This window comes from Argiope bruennichi, chromosome 3 (assembly GCF_947563725.1).
Source record: "Argiope bruennichi chromosome 3, qqArgBrue1.1, whole genome shotgun sequence".
In the NCBI taxonomy this organism is placed as follows: Eukaryota; Metazoa; Arthropoda; class Arachnida; order Araneae; family Araneidae; genus Argiope; species Argiope bruennichi.
The window spans coordinates 116,540,792-116,561,229 of NC_079153.1; the positions used below are offsets into that span (position 1 = coordinate 116,540,792).

At 27.8% G+C, this 20,438-nt stretch overlaps 1 protein-coding gene across 4 annotated transcripts in view; it reads left to right on the plus strand.

Moving 5' to 3' along the window:
• LOC129964016 (neuron navigator 2-like) overlaps positions 1-20,438 on the plus strand; it is a 654,345-nt gene that overhangs the window by 508,402 nt on the left and 125,505 nt on the right. For 3 of the 4 annotated variants that reach the window (XM_056078675.1, XM_056078677.1, XM_056078678.1), the window contains one exon: positions 18,906-18,944. The exons of the other annotated variant lie outside the window; for it this stretch is intronic. In XM_056078675.1, coding sequence (XP_055934650.1) covers positions 18,906-18,944 — 39 coding nt within the window. The remainder of the gene's footprint in view (positions 1-18,905; positions 18,945-20,438) is intronic. 4 annotated transcript variants of the gene reach the window in all.

Consider the following 20,438-nt stretch of genomic DNA (forward strand, 5'->3'; position numbering starts at 1 on the left):
GCTGTAATGGATTAGTACTGGTTAGTTATGGGAAGTTAAAATAATTTATTCTGAAAATAAAGCATGTTTGAAAGGCGAAATTGGCACTTCAGTTTTACTTAAGTTTTGTTCCTGCTTTCTAAATATTAATTTTTTAATATCAAAATTGTTGAAGAAATGAACACTAGATGGCAGCACGATCTGTAACATATCCCAACTTCCCAATTGGCTTCTCGTTTCCTTTCTCTCTCGTTAAATCACTATTACGACATTTTTTTCTGTTAGATTTCAGATGCTAATTATGATGTTAAGATCGCGAATGGTTGTTTATGGTATCCTATCAATTGAAATTCTTTGTAACGCATATATATATATATTTTTAATATAGCACTTCGTTTTTATTTTAATAAAAGTAAGGAAAAAATAATTACGTTTTTTCAAAAAAAGAAATATTTATATTACTTTATTCTAATGTTCTTAAATATTATAATATTCTTCTTAATGTGTTTAAAAAAAATGGAGAATAAAATTTTTTTTTCATCATTTTTTCAGCTGTCTAAATCAATTTTGTTCAGCGTAAAGAATAATTTTTTTTATTCGTATTTGTTTATTTACATATTAAAGAGTAATTGATATGCTTATAGCTAACAGTATTGCTTTTGTGAATAATTATTTGTTGATTTTATCACTTAACAAATTAAAAGCGTTCATATTTCACTCGGATTGCTAATTTATTTCACTTAAAAGTATGATAAATGATTTTGATGGAGCATTCTTTTAATTGTTATATAACATGAATATATATTATTTTAATTTTGATGTTAAAATCTCAAATTATATTGAATTTTATAACTCCCATTCGAGTTATTCTGCTCTTTGGATATCATATTTTTCTGTAAACATTGATTTAATTATCAAAATATTCAAGTAACAGTTAATTTGTCAAACTCTTTTTAATTATTATTTTTCAGAAAATTATTCTTTACAAAGAACATTATTTCTTAATTTCACACTAACTTATCATGTATTTCTTTGCTTAATTTTATTCATATGAATATTGTAATAAAATATATGTTCATATATATATGAATATTGTGATGTTAATTTTGAAATGCAATTAATAGCTGCATTTCTGCTGGGTAACTTGCTGTGCCCTAAAATTTACAAGTTATCAAAATTTAGATATATATTTAAAGTATTTTAAATATTCGTCACTTTTATAAACTATTTCTTTTTGAACAGCCTAGTTTAAAGTTGATATAGAAGCCATAACTATGTTATCTTTATATGAGATATAAAGTTAGCTTGTGATTACTAGATTTATATGATTCGATAAAAAAGTACAATCAAGTTTTATGTTCAACAGCAAATTAGTGAAAGGAAACATGATTTTTTTTTTTCTGAATTTGAATCATTTACTCTCCTATCTTTTATAATTTACTGTCCATAAAATGATAATGCTTTTGAGATGTTACCAGAATTTATTTTTTTAAAAGAGAGAGAAATAGAGCTATTTTTTTTTATATGAGAAAGAATACCCTCTACATCCTTGTCATAAAGAACGAAAGAGCAGTAGATATCTGCCTTTTTTTCATCGTATCGACGCTTGTTCGGACTCGAGGGTCAGGCCGAAACAGACATGTCTTGATGAGAAATGACATTCGAGGTAGATATTTCGTCTGCTCCGTAAATGGTGCCATCGGCAATAAATCACGTGACAGCCCCTATCGCTTTAATGAATTTCGTTAGCTCGTATTTTTCACCTTTGCCTCTCCATTCTTCTTATTTTGTTCATGTTTTATGTGTTAGTTTTTTTTTTTTTTTTTTTTTTTGTTGGATAACAGATGATTCCTTTTCTTGTGATTCCTGGAGGATTTTTTAAAAAGATTTTACTGGCTGTTTTATGTTAGTTTATTTCAATGACTTTGCTTTGATTTCAAATTGTATTTGTTTTTATACGTGGCTTCAGTTTAAAGCTAAGTTTTTATTTATTTATTTTTGTATAGTTCCATTGAGGAATTAAAAAAAGAATTTCCTTCGCTTAACATGTCAATGATGCTTATACTTTATTATTTCAGAAATATAAAATTAATTCAAAATGTTTCTGTGGGAATTCATTTTTGATAATTGAAAGCATTGCAATTTTAATATTAATTATTGATTGTTGATGAAAAAAATCGATACAATTTTTCAATTTCATATAATTTACTATCTCTGAACAACTTTATATTTTAGAAATGAAGTTCTTTAGAGATAGTAAATAATATATATAAACTCTGACTTATAAATAGCTTTCAAAATATTTTGATCACAATAACGTTTAAATAATTATATTTCAAAAAATTTCTGTTTATTTTTATTGGTACATAAAAGTTTTTACTATTACTATGATTATGAAAAATACGCAATGGATTTTTATCCAATGAATAATTCTTGATTGTCTTTTGCTTATTTATTTTTGCAATTAGACATAACACGCATAAAATATGAAAATCACATAGCATTTAGGATAACACATGGCATTCCACATTTAACACTGTCGCTAACAACGAGCAAGTTGCACCAGTTTATTCCAAAACAGACGCTGAAGTGACAAAATACAATTGCTCGCCACTCACTTTCAAATTATACAGTTTAGAGAGTACATGCAGCGTTAATCTATTAACAAAATTAATTACCCAGTTTAGCTTATAAATAATTACTCAAAAAATCATAATTACAAATAAAGAATTACTTGAATATATATATATGTAATGATATTTTAATTCTTTTTTCAATTTAATTAATTTTCAAGATTTTATCTTAATTTAGCCCATTGTAACTTCATTCTAAAAATATTCTCTTATTTCTTAATCCAATTCCACTTTCGGTTTAATTCATTCCTCTGTAAAACTAATGCGCCATCAGTACTACGTATCAACTGAAAGTGATACTTTCTTTGCCCTTATCAGAGGTCAAAACATGTATTCCATGGGCGCGTGGCCGGAAATCCTATGTTATATAAGGCTAGTGATCATTTGTTCGTCCCTTTTTTGCTTTCTTTCTTACTTATGCTTTTGTGTCGCGCTGCGTCTGCTTGTAAATAAATTGCGTTCCCGAGATGGATATTAAAGAGAGAATAAAGCGAAATTAAAAATACAACGTCTCGTCTGTGTCTTCAAACCTGCACTCTGCTTCAACCAAAATAATATTACATATATATATATATATATATATTATAAGTTATAAAATATTCTATCCTGTTTTTAAAAAATTTGTATAAGATGTTGAAGTAGCTTAGGTTAATATTATTTTTAAATTTCAATTTTTGGTTTTTCTTTTCTTTCTTTTTTTTTTATTTCTTGTACCTTAGATCTAGAAATTAACTCACAATTTAATGTTTAATTATTTCAGTTTGCGGAAATGTGCTACTTTAAACTATTTATATAAAGATTAAATTAAAATCTATAAAAATATCTGGGTTTTTTTTTTTAATAGAAAAAAAAGCGGCTCAAAGACTTATATTCCCTTAGGGCTCTTAAAGACGTTAATCCAGCCTTGAGCAGTCGATATTCAGAATAAGACATTTTTGAGCCCACTCCTTTATATCTTTGCCATCTCTTTCTTTTCTTTGTCATTTAGTAATATCCCTGTGAAAAAGATGCCATAAAAAAATCTCCTGAATCTCACTAGTTGCATTTGCAAAGCACTGCTGCTTAAATTCTTCGCGCGTGCTATAAAAAATATTTCGTGGATTTCATCCTGGCTTTAAATCTCATTTACTTAAGTCTACAGATCTCTTCTTATTAGAAAGGAAACCTGGAGGTATTCGTGTGTTCTGAAACTTAATATATTTTCCCTTTCCTCGAGGGTACAAAAAACGCCCTCGTTTTTTATGTGTTGGAGAGTTCTTTTGGCATCGTGTTAATTAAAAGGTTTTAAGGGTCGGCTTTCCTCCTCCTCCTTTTCTTCATCAGTGGCCAATTCTGTTCCCTCCCTATACAAACATTCCAACCCCGAAAGAAAATATCCGAAGGCTGGAGTAACAAAAGTATTCGAATCTTCCATTCGAGCGAGAGTGGCTTATTGTTGAAACTTCGAATGCTTGAAATTCCGAATTCTTTCAACATTTCGATTTCTCTTCTTAAAACTTTAAAAAAAAAAAAGTCCTAAAGAATTGCTTTTTTTTTCCTTGCAGAAAGTTGGCTCACTTTCACGACGCTTCTCAATATTTATGTAATTCTTCTTTTATATTCATTTGAAAAGTGGAAATGCAATTCATTTTCCCATGTTAAAAAAAAAAAAAAAAAAACTTTTATTCTTGTGGCAAGAAATCAGTGGAAGTGGAAGTTAACAGATACATTTTTTTGTCAATTTCGTATTCACGGCTTTCAAATATCGATGAATGAATAGATTCTTATTCTGCTGTGCGTCATTTTATGTGTGAGAAGTGTTTTGCATAGACATTAAATACAAATCAAAAACCAAACTAATCCAAAATAAGAAATGATGCATTTTGTTAATATTGTTTTTGTCGAATTAATTATTAACTAAGTGGTTAGAGAATTGTATTTCCATGTCAGCAAGCCCAAATTAGAGCTTTTCTTTAATATTTTCTATTGTTATTTGATTAGATTTCATATGTAGATTATCTCTCCTGGTGGAGTATTTTATAACATTTCACCAGATATATAAAATGACCTCAATTGGAAAAGACAGTTGTGTGTGATGGAGGGCTAGTACGTAATACTATCTTGTTCTGACCGAGTGTGTTGCATGTTAAGATCTACACAATAGGAAAGGCCATCCTTAAAAAAATAAATTCATCTAAGTAACTCAAACATATTTTGGTAATAATTTCTAAAATATCGTTAATGGAAAACAGGAGTGGGCAAAACTCGACAAAAAAAAATCTCTACAAGGGCGGGAGATGGTATTAAAATCGATTTGGGACGTGTACTAAAAAAATTGGTGTATATTGGTAGGTTGAAAAATAAGCTAAAAAGTTGACTTGGAAGTTATACGAAATGATAGTAAATTTAACAGATTCGTTAATGGCAAGTAAATTCGACTGTTTTAAACTAGTATAGCATAAATTCAAAGGAAATAAACTCTGCTACCCTCAATTCAGAAACTTCTGCAGGCTGGAATCTTTCACTCCCTTTACAAAAAACAGCATGCGCAGTTTGATATTAATTAATGGGATTTAAGTGTAGTAAACTTACAATTATCCGCCAAATTAGTGACGCTGCATGTACATAGAGTTACGAGTATGTGTATGCTCCTTATTACGAATTTTTTAAAGTTAATTGTTAAGTTTTTTGTTGTTGTTGTTGGTTGGTTGGTTTTTTGCAGGGAAAAATAGTTTTCTATGTGTATGTGCGCACGCGCGCACTAAAATATCTCCCTTTTTTCTTTAACGTTTTAAAGTGCCTCATTTTAACAACATTTTGGGATTAGCGGTTATAAATAACGCCTCCACAGATAATGAAGAGCTTATTGTGGGTGGAAAATTTTGATTTTCTTATTTAGAGTCTTTGAAGTTATCCTTTCAATGTTTTATCTACTTTCCATGAATATGTACCCTAATTTCAAGTAATATTTCTATATTTGGATAAAGGAATCTGATTATTGATGATATAATTAATATATCGATAAATTTCTTTAAAAAGTATCGAAAGGAATTTTTTTGATTGCTTTCTCATAATTTTTGCTTATTTTTTCCATTAATGTTAGGAATTTTTCAATTTTCCTGCAGTGGAATTTAACGAAGCTTAAAATTTCCAATATTGCCATTTGTTTTTTGTTGTGATTTCTTTAAAACATTGCACATTGTGGATTTTAGAGTCACTTGCTCATCGTTTCATTTTCCTTGCTATTTCTAACCGCAACTGCTTACTTCATTTTTCCCCTCATTCGAAAATCCAATACAAAAGAGTAAAAGAAGGAAAAATAGAACCATTGCATTATTTTCTTTTTTCTCTAATCTTCTTTGTTTTAACTAGGCTGGGTCTTTTGTGGGACGTTGGGGGGGGAGATTTTTAATTCCTTCTTTCCTCCCTTCCAAGGGAAAGTCGAAGATATACATATATATCGAATTTTTCCCACTGCTATCATTGCTGAACCCCATTACACCTTTCTTACCATATACTATATATTTTCTCTCTTTATGTTGTTTGCGAAATAAAATTGGAATAAAAAAAAATATGAGATAAAGAGTCCCCCCCCTTCCTTTTTCTTTTTTTTTTTTTTTTTTAATTGAAGGGATTTTTGTTCAAACTTCGCTTAATGCGTTAGCTATTTTAAAATTCTAGTTTTGAGATACACAAACTTTAGTTATTTTCCAACAAAATGCCTTTTACTTTTTATTTAGTTAGCTCAATTTACACCCGTGTATTTGTTGTGCATGAAAAGATGATCAACATCACTGATTACAATTCAATATTTACTTTGTATTAATTCTGATTTATTTTGTATTAAATCTTTTAATATTATTTGATATAAAAGTGATTCAATAATTAAGTATTCTGTTATAATTATCAGCGTTCTTTAATGAAAATAAATTTTGTTTTCAAACGCACATGTTCTTTTGTTTGTAAACTTCGCTTATTGTATTCTTTTGAAGCTTAACTTTTTTTATGTTTTTCTGCCTCTTTCCTGAAAAAACATTTCCTGTTGCCAGATTTGAATAAATGAAAATGATTTCCTGTTGCCAGATAGAAACTAGAGTGAAAACTTCCGCAGTGTGTGGAAGTTTTCATTCTAGTTTCTAGTTAACGGTTTAGAAACAACATATTTTAAAAGCAAATGTTTTTGATATTTTTTTTATTATTCATATATTAGAAGATATATTTCAAAATCAATATTTCATTACAATATTAAGACTCTACATTTTGATATATGCGAAACAGTATTTCAGAAAAAAAAAAATTCTTCTTCTAATTCTTTATGTAATGAATAGTTGTTGCTGTTGGTTTAAGAATTATTTTACTTCTTTAATATGTTTAAATATTGATACTTTAGTCTTAAGAAATCTTAAAACTTTTATTTTTTGAGATTTATTTTACTCCGATAAAAGAATTTAAGAGAATTTTTACGTGTATAATAATTGTCAAAATGACATAATAACATTCAATTTTATGTTATAATTCATTTCGAAGTAATTTTTTTCTATTAATGTTAATTTGCAACGTACAATATTTAAAAGGCTACGAATTAAATTTTTTTTCTTCTTAATTCTTTTTGCTTTCAAGGTAATAAACGTTTATCTTATACGAGTCTAAAAATTTATTCTTTCTTTCTTGGAAGAATATATTTATTCTTTCTTTCTTAAAGAATGATATGATGAAACATCATTTTCCTCATCATTTTTTATTTTTCCCATGGGATAAATAGAACTTGTTTCAGAAAAAAATAATTGCATAATTCGTTTACTTTTTTCAAAATGGAGCGCTGGAACAGTTTTCAAACGCTGCAACTACATTTTTTTTTAAAAAGTCGTCTGCTTTACTCTCGTCTCCCCACTTCCTTAATCTCGTGAACGATGTTTTCTTTTATCTTCTGTCTGTCACCGTTCCAAAACCCTTGAGGACAGGTCTTATTTATTATTTTCTTGAAAAATACTGAAAAATAAATCGAATCAAACGAAATTTCCTTTGGCGTCTGGCAACATAGAAATCTATGTTTCTTCGACTCCATCTTTTACGGTTCGCTCTTTCAAATTTGATTTTCTCTGATGTATACTTCCTTTATTACTTCTGTTAAAAGTAGTTGAAAAGGAAATGTTTGTACCTGAATATTAAATCTAGTAAAATTAAATTACCTTTGAAGCTACCTTTTCTGTTATTGCTGTTATACTTTTTGTGGTAATATAAATTTTATTGTATTTTTCGACTAAAGAGAAACATTTTAAATCAACATTTAGTATGCGGATAGATACAAATTTAATACAATTAGTCTTTATTTAACTTCAAACTTATATACAATGTGACTATATACAATTATTATTTTTATTTAATCATGCTATTAATCGGTAGATATTAAATTGTTTAATTAAATTTCTTGAAATTATGTATAATTTTTTAAAGTTTCTGGTGTTAAAACATTAAATTTGCAACTACTGTAGATTCCCCTATAACGAGCTTCCGTTAAACACGAATTCTTACAAATCGACTGAAAAAAGTGTGACTTATTCTCGTATAGCTTTATAAAAAGTCCCGTGTGACATGCAAATTCATAGTTCTTTTGCACCCCATCCCAATCCTCTCTCAAAAAAAAAAAAAAAAAAAAAAAAGCGAAAATTTACAACATAATTCCAAATTAAAGTGCTATTTCGCCTCTCTCCTGCATCAAAGTTAGTGGAATTTGGACTAAGCTTTGAGTGTCATGAATGTTCAAGTTTTTATTTTCAGAATTCCGTAGATAAAAATTTTATGTTTAATGATGACGATGATGTCGTGTTCGCGTTGCCACGGAAAGGGGGTGCAGTAGCTTCTGAGGGTAAAGACCTCTGAGCACCCGAGAGCAGAAGTCTGACTTCTAGCTCATATGAAGATGAAACTTACACATTCGCTTGCACAACTCCTTTCTACAGGTGGGCACGTTCATACACCTCACAGATAGATGAAAAACAACCATGCCCGAACCGGGATTCGAACCCGGGACGCCCAGATCACGGGGAGGATGCGCTACCCCTATGCAAGGACGCCGGCGTTTTGTGTTTTATAGCATAGTTAAGAAAACATATAAACATATATGGAAACATGGATATGCATTTGGATGCCATCTTTCTTTTTACCGATTAAAATTATAATTTGACACAGAACTTCAGTTTTAATGACAAGATCAGATATTAAATTTCAGATATTATTTAAGTCGGCCTTTAGATCAGATATTTATTTAAGTCGGCCTTTTTTTTTAAATTTAATGCGTTTGCATACTTGCAGATATGTAAATGCTAAAAGATCGCCAACCCTTTGACGAATTTGAGGCTTTAAATGCCTGGACTGTGTACCAAATTTCATCCATCTCTTTGCAATTTAAAGTTAGCAGGGCTCTCTTGTGTTCGATAAGGTAGAGAGAGACAGACTTCCGATGAATGGGTTTCAATCAAAATTTGATAGAAATCTGCAAATTTGTGTGCATTCTGCATATCATATTTTACCCATCTAGCTCAAAGCATTTTAAAGTCATCGTATATACAGATAGACATTATTCCAAAAATGGGCTTTTCGGACTCAGGAAAGTACGAAATGTAAAAATTCATCAAAATCTCGAATTCGAATTTTGTTGACGATTCAAATACTTTCTCTTTCTATACTTCATATATAAGAAAGTAACAAATTGCTGTATGCGTCGTTATAAATTAGAGGCATTTTGAATTTACATAAATTCATCTGATAACACTTGCTTCATTGATCACACTGGAAACTTCCGGTGTGGTTGTTTCCTCTCGTCACCCGGGTGGGTACAGAAATGGTGGGGGTCGGCTACCTCCTACCGCGATAGGAGATGTTTCCCACGGGAAGGGTTGTGTCGTGGCCGGTGATGTTTCTTAGGATTCGACCATAGTTCTGACCAGTGTTGCTGTCGCTGCTGTCAATCATATTTATCCGTGTACCTTCGGGAGAGTTGGAGTAGCCGGTTATAGTTACACCCCTCCTATAGCGAATATCCCTTGTGTATATATAAAAAAAAGTTTGTTTTTACAATATATTTATTTTATAAACATTAAAAACACCATTTTTTGTTATATTAACAAATAAATTTAATAAAATTAGCAGAAAAAAAACTAGAAAGAGCTGTATGACCTCAGATATTCAAAACAGTATGGAATTTGTTATTATGGAAATTTATGAAAGATTAAAATTGAATTCGAAATTTTTCATTTCATTTCAGGAATATTTTAATATTGACAATAAATTCGATATTAAAATAATCCTCAAAAGCATTATGAGAAAAGATTTTAGAAGAATTTATTTTTATGAGGATGTTTTCCTTGGAATATGAATAAAACGATTACGTGATATTTGAAATTCCCCGAACTGAAAATCCCAAATGCTTAATTCATACTATATTTCAGGCCTGGATTCAAAATTAAATTTTCATTTGTATGACTGAAATAAGTTTTTGTCATCAAAATTATTAAATACAGCCAGTGCATTGGATTATTTTCTACAATAATTAATGTGAAACTACTCATTTTATTAAAATGTCTCTATTAGACAACTCCTTAAAAAATCTATCCATCGTATTCATTCTATGAAATTGTTTACATTTAATTATACTACAGATTTTTTTCATGATAATTATCATTTATCGACGCTGTAGCTACCTATCTGGTTATTTTAATTTTTCCTAATAATTACAAGCCTTGCAATAATCTTTCAAAATGTTTGTAAATAATTATCTAACTAATTTTCTTGCAAGGCGTCTTACTTTTCATTTTAGCATCACTAAAATCCCTAATCATTATCGCCTTCATAGTTCTAGCAAATTAGCTGTTTTAAAGGTGGGAAAATGAGCACACGAAAGGCTGTTCATAATTCGTTTGCAGAGTCCTTAATTAAAAGTTTTATTTCCTAAGAATTTAAGCAGTTTTCTAAAAGAATCGTAATTAATTATCTTTCGTTCCCACTGGAAATTAATTGAAGATTTGGGAGGTTTGCTGTGTTTATTTTATGCATTTACTGAAGGTAATTCATACTTTGAATTCTTTAACGTGTGATGCTATTAAAGTTTATTAAAATTTTGGTAATTAATTTACTGTGAAATTTTAATAAACTTAAAAGATACTGTCTATTACTATACTAAATTTAAAATAAACTTAGTATAGTGGTGCACATGTTTTATTGGGAACGCTGTTTACGTAATTGATACAGTTTTTAAGGAAAGTGAACATTGTAAATTATTATTTTTGTTTAGTGGTTATTATAGTTTAGTCAATGTAGCTTTTAATTCTTAGACAGTTGGGTTCACTTTATTTATCTGAATTGTTGTAGGAAAAATCAAAATATTTTTTTCTTTAGACGGTTTATTCTACTACTGTATTAAGTAAACTTAGTATACTTTCTTAAGACAGTTTATTCTACTACTATATTAAGTTTAAAGTAAACAGTATAGGCGTAGACATACTGAATCGGAACACTGTTTACATATTTGATACAGTTTTTAAGGAAAGTGAACATTGTAAATTATTATTTTTGTTTAGTGGTTATTATAGTTTAGTCAATGTAGCTTTTAATTCTTAGACAGTTGGGTTCACTTTATTTATCTGAATTGTTGTAGGAAAAATCAAAATATTTTTTTCTTTAGACGGTTTATTCTACTACTGTATTAAGTAAACTTAATATACTTTCTTAAGACAGTTTATTCTACTACTATATTAAGTTTAAAGTAAACAGTATAGGCGTAGACATACTGAATCGGAACACTGTTTACATATTTGATACAGTTTTTAAGGAAAGTGAACATTGTAAATTATTATTTTTGTTTAGTGGTTAAGTGGTTATTATAGTTTAGTCAATGTAGCTTTTAATTCTTAGACAGTTTGTGTCATTTTATTTATCTGAATTGCTGTAGGAAAAATCAAAATATTTTTTTCTTTAGACGGTTTATTCTACTACTGTATTAAGTAAACTTAGTATACTTTCTTAAGACAGTTTATTCTACTACTATATTAAGTTTAAAGTAAACAGTATAGGCGTAGACATACTGAATCGGAACACTGTTTACATATTTTATACAGTTTTTGAGGAAAGCGAATATTGTAAATTATTATTTTAAATAAATTTAAAGCTTTTTGATTTTCTGATAGTTTGTATCATTTTATTTATTTGAATTGTTGTAGGAAAAAATCAAAATATTTTTCAATTGAACTGATCCGCTTTTCTTTATAACTATAAATTTCTTTTCCTCTCTGCTTTGTTTTATAAAAAGAATTCGAATATTTAAAAGATATTTTAAAACTATGTTAAATTGCTTAAATTTTGTTATTTGTTCTTTTATATGAAAGAATTATCTTTTGACTTATTATGCTTAGAAAGAATTTTATATCTAAAAAAAGAAACTATAAGATGAGGTTTATGCACTCTTCGGTCTTTTTTATGAGTTGTATCAAACCCAGCTAATTTTAACTAACTTAAGCTGTCCAGTAAAAAATTTAAAAGAAAGAAAAAAATTGCAAGAATACAACTTATTCTCATAGTTGGCCTGTAAATTATTAATTTCAGTTATAAATTAAATGAAATAGATGATAATGTTTATTTTTGAAAGTTTATTCTATGTTGTTTATTTTAGAAATAAATTTTAAACAGTCCATTAATCAGTTTTTTTTCTTCATATTATTTTATTTCTTGTTGCCAGTATATTGTTTTAAAAAGTTGCTTCGATTATTTAAGATTATAAAAAGAAGTTCGAATTTTTTATGTTAAACAAATATTTTCTTAATATGACGTCCATCCATGCTTAATTTAGAGCCAAATACAAGTTTAATTTGCCATTTTTGCATTATTTTGTTTACTAAAATACTATTACTTTCATTTTTTTTGCAAATTTTGTAAATTTATTCTAAGAAAAACTGAAATATAAAGAAACATAATGATAATAAAAAATTTTTAATCAACTTTGTAAATGGAAAGCAAACTTATTTACCTCGGAAGTCGCTCTTTTTTAATTAAAGATAAACCTTGCTTCGTACGATTTTTCTTCTTCGTAGCATTTGTGGCAATATTAATTAATTCTCAATATTTAATTTTCAAAAAGTGATTTTATCATTTAATTCCGCAAAAATTTAATTCATTTTTTATGCACTTCTGTATTTATCTTCTCGTTCATTTTCTATCGAAAGCGAACAATCTTTCTTTGCAATTTCCAATATGCATGCCATCTTCGAGTAACCATGGCAACCGCACGCATATTCCGGAGGCCATTTTAATTGGATCTTTTGTATTTTGCTTCGCAAAGTGTCAACCTTTGTCCTGTGTGGCCACAACTGGCTTCTGATTGGCGGTGGCTGTTTCCAAACTGAACGTTTATTAGCTTCGTCAACTGCACGGCACGACCCGATTGGCTGTGAATAGATTGGAGTAATTCAGGTTGTAGGCACTTAAGGTAATTACGCTTAAGGAGGTATAAGTGATTTGTGCTTAAAAGGAGGTAAAAGTTGTTTTAGAAATATACCCTCATTGTTATTTTTTTCTCAACGAATTTAATTTAATGTTAAGTGAAAGTTGCTATTTATTAAATTTTTTTTTGTACTTTTGATTAGTATGAAGGAGTCTCTGCGCATAAAAATAATATTTTATTTGTTCATTTTTTTTATATATGAAAAATAATAAATTTGTCTTCGAGATTGAAAAATTGATTTATGTTAATAAAAATACTGAATAAGGGATTGTAAAATGTCTTGGAAATTTTTAGCCAAAGTGCTATGCTTTATTAATAAGTATTTATTGGTTTCTTTTTCAAATAAGCTAATTTCCTTCTTTTTTTTTCTATAAAAATAAATTTATTAAAGTTTTTTTGTAATTATTTAGAGGGATTAAATTTTACATTTGATTTCAATTTTTTTAATATGTTTAAAATTATAAATAAATAATGACTATTTCTTCGCCTTTATTTTAAGAATTTTAGCTTCATCCGTCAACTATGTTCTTTTTATACTCAAGATTTTTTTTTCATTACATTTATTTATTATTTAAAAAAAAAAAGTGCACAAAAACACCATTTATGCTATACTTTAGAAAATGATCATCAAACATAAAAAAGCTATAAAAATTATGAGAAAATTATAAAATATAATATTATTAGGTATTTAATATGTGTATACAGTCATTCTAAAATCATTGAAAAACACATTAAGAATCAAGAATTTATACAGTCTAAACAGAAAAAAAATATATACAAGAGATTTAAAATCTAAATAATTCAATTACGAAATTATTAAAAACCCATTACTAATTAAAAGCTGGATATAATCAATATTTGAACACTCAAATTGAAAAAATCAAAATAATCAATATTAGAAATACAGATATTTAAAAAACCGGATATAATCAATCATAAAAACATTTTTAAAAAAATTAGAAATTTAAAGTTTGAATGCATTTAATCCTAAAAAACTTTTTGAAAAATAAATTTGGAATTTAAAAATTGCAACCAGTTGATTTTAAGATCACCAAATGTATATAAATAATATCAAGCTCTTCAGAAAATCTATTATATGGTGATTGCTTGTATATTTGAATTTGATAAACAAGTTCTCAAACCGAGAACAATATCACAATGAAATTAGATAAACTCCAGGAGTGCGATTAGTTAGGATTATCTCATTTTTTTGTGCGATAATCCTCATTCATTTATTCACAAATATTACTTAATAACTTAATGTTTCTTAACCACTTAACTGTTTTATTTTCTTTTCCATCTAATAAGATTACACCTTCTATTTTGGGAATATTTTCTTATTTTGATCCAAATGGAAATCCATTGAATACTTGATTTATCTGTGTATTATAAGTAATTTTAATATTAAATTATAATCGTTATGATTGGTTTATTTTTTTACTTACAACTATCAAAATTTATAAATCGATGCAAGTATGACACTCGGGCAAAACAGTTAAGTGGTTAAACTATTGATTCTAATCAAAAACAATCGTACTCTGTTATCAAGAGTGTCAAAGAAAGTTCTATTGTTTTTTTTTTTTTTTTTTTTTTTTTTTTTCATTCTGTCTTCAATCATTTCATTGCATTTCACTAAAGGATTAAAGATTCATTTTTTTTTTTTTTAAATTTATCCATGAATAAACTTTTTTCTTTCCTATTATTTATTTCTTATATATTTTATTTGATTGGTTTGAAAAAAAAGTAAAAAATAAATTAAAAACCTGTTTTTATTGACTCCACTATATTAATCAACAAAAAATAGTGCAGAAAACAGTTATCTTTCCCTCGCTGACTCTTGGCCTATTTTATTAATATATTAAGTTTCACATATATTAACTAGGATGTGGTGTTCTTTGCATACAAAAAGGAGTCGTGTATCAAAGAAAATGTTAGAAATTCTTATTTTAACTATTGAAACTAAGGCATAAAGGAATTCCATTTCTTTTACATGCTATGCACTTCCATTCCAAGACATCCCCCATCGTATGAGAAATTTAGTACCCTCAAGTTCCCTTACGTTTTTTTTACCCCTGTAATGAACTTCCCCCCGCAGAAAACTTCCCCTTCGAATTCCCCAACCTGTAGTATCCGGGCGGGCGTAAATTGCAGATATTCCTCGGTGTGTCCGTAAACGTTGACCGGGCTGTGTTTCAATCGAAACAGTTGCTAGGGCAACTACTTGCGTTCCCTTCTCCCCCTTTCTTATAAAATCATCTTATTTGGTTGAGAGGGGGGCACAAAGAATCTCTTTAATCTGGAAGTTGGGGTGAAAATGTGATTTATTGTGTTACGCCACCTATCCGGAGTATTCCCGAGTTTCCCCTCCCCCTCCTCTTTTTGTATTTTGGGATAGCGTGAAAAACTTATGAATGAAATGCATTCTGACCAACTTTGTTCTTTATGTTATTACCTGCAATTTCCATAAGCTTTAGATTTGTAAAAGAATTTTTATTTTGGTATTTATTTAAAGAACAAAATGAAAACAAATTCTTGCATCAGTTTGTTTGATATCTCTTATTTCCGTTTTTGGCTGTTATTTTGAACAGAAATCTGTTTGTTGCATTTCTAAGAAGAATTTTGGTTTCGTTTTAGGGAACATGAGGGGGACTTGATCACATAGAACCCAATATTCGTTCATTAGGACACTTACAATAACAATACATTGTTTAACTTATAATTGTGACAATCAGCAAATTTATACCATATTGATCTGGTGAATATCTCTCAATTTATATGTGATCATCAATGTGATTAATATCAGTATATATAAAACTTTAACGCGCTTACCACAAACATTTCTTGTATTCTTTATTGTCGAATAACAGTAGTCAAAAGTAAACAAACCATTATGCGAATTTCAGACTGCTTCATTGAATATTTTTATACATTGCCTTGAATTTAATATTTTGCCGAACTAATTAATGGAGCTCAAAATATTATTAGAAATGCCGGGAAGAGCGCTCACAGAGCCGCCAAAAACTACATTCAATCAGAGGAAAGAAGATGTAAAAGAACAAGGTAATAAATTAGGTATCAAACAGAAAAGTTTAATCGACTTCGAAAAGGGTTTTAACAGTCGTCAGATGAGTAATCGCCATGACTTATTAATAGTAATCGATAATCATTAACCCTAAGTGAAATTTTAAGTCACTGTATTATTAATACTGACCAAGATTAATATTAATAATAACGATTGATAGCATTGATTGTAAGATGGGTAACTTGAATGATCAATGCGTCTTAAAATCTTTAAGACGCATTGACTCTACGGTAATGACTCTAAATTGTCTCTTGTTAACTGTTAACTGTCGGCAGTTATTTATGATAAAAATACATCTATATTAGTTCATTTTTGCACTAGTTAAGCATGTTCGGGATTCGTGTATGTTATATATAGTTGTTTTTGCATTTGAACTGACAATTATATGTAATATGAATTCCAAAATTTTAATACAGCAATGTATTGAAATTTTAATATTTTAAATATAAAATTTATCCTATGATAATGTTCAGATTTTATTTTAATAAAATAAAATATACATAATTTTTTACTCCCTAATTATTATTAGAATTTTAATGACACAATTCTTAATTCTGAAGAGCCCTGTGTAATTCTGTCTTAAAGTGAATATAGTTTGTTGAAATATTCATCGACTAACCATAAAAATCACTGAAATAGCTTATTCACTCATTTTGTTGTAAATTGAAGTCTTTCAGATACGTAACCGTAACCATATCTAAAATCAAAGAATATATCCATAAGTTGGTCGTTGTATTATATATAAGCGCTTATTTTAAATTCACATGTATATTATTAAATTGAAATTGTGAAATTTTTATTTCTAAACTCTAAATTCGTATGACCTCTTCCTTTCTTTCTCTGTATAAAAAGAAATGTGTATTGTGCATTTGTTAGAAAAAAAATTGTTTTTAATTTTTACTTTGTGAATTTTTAGATATTGTGATATTTATGTACTAAATAGAAACTGTTAAAGAATAAAATATTAAATTTAACTAGCCTATTAAATTAAAAATAATTAGAATTACAAATACATTTACATGTAAAACTGTACATACATATTTTATTTAAATAATATTTCTTTGGTCCATATTATAGTAAAATGAAATAAAGAGATAAAATTTCATCCAGAGGTGAAATTTTCGTTAAAGTAGTTAAACATTTGTTATGCTTCATATTAATTTTAGAAGTTTTAAATTAGAATATATGCTTAGCACGCTTTCTAAACTTCCTACAGAAGTTAAACTGGTGTTTTAACTTCCTTTTGTAGGATGGCAGGTGTTTTATGAATAAAATTTCGCTTCCAACCATCCATTACCACCGAAGTTGTTCCGAGACAGAATAATTAATGAGCTAAATTCAGCTGCTAATCTTTCCGCTAATGAATTCATGTTCTGCATCATATGTATTTCCTCATACATTTGTAATTACTGAATTTCGTGTAGTGCATGTTTATTGCCGAAATATCTTGAAATAGTTAGCAGAATGTGTTTGTTCCTCTGCAATTAGTGAAGTTATTTAATGGATTATTCCATTTGTTAATTATTACCAATTAAATGATATTTGTTATCCATTTTTCATTAAGAATTATTTTATCAAAAGGCATGTGCTTCATGATTATTCTATAAATAACTAGTTTTAAAAAGTTTTAATGTGTTATATTATAAAACATCTAAAATCTAAGATTTTTTATTATTTTTTTTACCGAAATTAGTTACGATGTAGTATAATTATGTGTAAATAATTTTAAACAAGTTATATAATTGTGTTAACTATTTTCTAGTCAAAACTATAATTATTGTAATTATAAATATAAATGAATACATCATTAACACGAGAAAAATCGAAATTCAGGGAAACTGAAGATAGAAATATATATTTTGCAAGATTTAAAGCTTGAATTTAAATGCTTTTTCTTTTTTAACCTCTTATACACGCAAGCACATCCGCACAAAAATTAAATGATATCTATGACAAATTAATTTTTAAACTTTCAAAGAAAAATTATTATTTGAAATTTGGCATGCAATTATTTGACATTTCAAATATTATTTCATTTTACTGCATTCATTTACGTATTTTTTTTCTTATGCATTTTTTTAAAAAAATGATATTGTTTTTTGATCATGCACGTTATTTAATTCAAATACAATAATCCCATATTTATTTTCCTATGTTTGTTTAAAATAGTGTATTCTCACTTAAATGCTTTTTTTTTTCATTTTGGACCTTAATTCTATTTTATTTGAAATTTTTATGATGTATAAATTGTATTGTATTCATTTTGGTAATGTTTTTTAAATTCATTATATCTTTTGCAATGAAAATTTAAAAGTTCACGAATTGAGTGATGCCTAATTTTTTTATGAAAAATCTTGAATTTATTCTAAAAACTTTTAAAGAATTATATCTACTTCAGATAGTTATAATATTATGTAAAAGATTTATTGTAATATTAATTTAAATAATTGGATGAAAACTTACTTTGTTTCATAGTTTTATAATGAATATCGAAACTTTATTATTATTTTAATTAGTATACATTTCATGCTAGAATTAGCTGAAAATAAATGAAATAAAAATTTGAAAACGATATTTTTTTAATACAAGGCAGCACTCAATTCGAGCTCTTTTGGTTATCTTTTCTTTTATTATTTCTTGCTTATCTGCACTGTTTCACTGCATTTTATGCTTTAAACACCACTGCACTTGCCTGACACACCCCTTTTCTTCTTTTTTTCTTCCCATTTATGCTGTGTAGGAATGAAATGCATCCTCCAAGGCAACATCGTGGGAAAGGGTAAGTTTTCTTTCGAATTTTATGATTATTTTTACATGAATTTTTGGATCAATAAAAAACTGTGACATTCAAAAATTATTTATTTTAGATTCGAAATAGAAGAAAAAAATTGTTTTTACTTTTATTCACTTAATAGTGAATAAAAGTAATTAGTAATTTGATGATCAACCGATTGGCCAAAATTAATGCATGCTAAAAAACTTCAATTAAATTTTTTATGTAATTTGATCTTAATGACTTCCTCGGCAAAATGTTTTTAAATTGCAAATTTTAATAGAAATGGAACTCGTGATATTTTTGAAAGCTTTACACTTTTTCTATTCATTGTGCTAAATAAAAGATAAAGTATTATCTCTTATTTTATCATCTCATTAAAAATTTTATTTAGAATGGAATTTCAACTATTTTTGAAGTAGATTTTACTTGCAAATGCAATAAAATTTTGAAAACTTTATTAAAGCACGCCTTACATAGAAATGTAATCTGTAACGAGCATCTGTTAAATGAACTGTATCTTCATATCTCTATTTGCAACAATGGATAAAAAATGGTGATGAAAATTTGTAGCAAAAAAAAAGGGGGGGAGGCTTAATTGACAGTGGAATTTTTACAATAATGGAATGTATTGCTGTAAAAATTGTTTTTAATATTTTTAAACTATCTTAATATGAAACAGATATGTACGGGCACATGATTAATATCATTAAAAAGATAATTTTTTGAATTTTCAGATGATGCAAAAATTATAATTTATACTGTTATATTTTCAGAAGTTATGGAGAAAAAATATATAAATTTCGATTACTTTTTAATTCATTAAAATTTAATGAAAATTTTAAAAAAATTGCGCCGTGTGGCACATTTTCACTTCCCAAAGAATATTTGGTTGCTTAAGGTTCAATGACCTGTCCTTAAAACATTAATGCACGCGCCTTCATCTTTATTATTGTTAGATTTCATTAGATTTAGATTCAAGAAATATTTAATCATGAAAATAAAAATTATTGATTTCTATGCAAGATATTTCAAATATATGTAAATTAATGGCAAGGTGCATTGAAGGTTTCTGTGTTATAAAATTTCTTCTATCTTTTTGGAAAGATTAAAAAAAAGGGGGGAGATTGTATTTAAGTATATACCAAATGCTTTACTATAACATTGGATGACGATAATTAAGATGCAGGTTCAATTGGGGAGGGGGGAATGCGACTAAGCAAATAATCGACAAAGATAACAATTCATCGGGTATCGATTTATAAAGGGAGGGATATTATAATTTCGGTTCTGGGAAAAAGGTGGACAGAAATACAAAATTCAATGGAGTCCTATCTTACTGAATGAAAAGAAAAAGCAATTTCTGGATGGCATTGCCTGGTATGCGCAATTACTTTTATCATTATGATACATGCGAATAGGCTCTAAATTTCTTTGCAATTTTGTTACGTTTTCTGAAATATCTCACATATCTTTAAAATCAGTAATTCCCAAATCGAT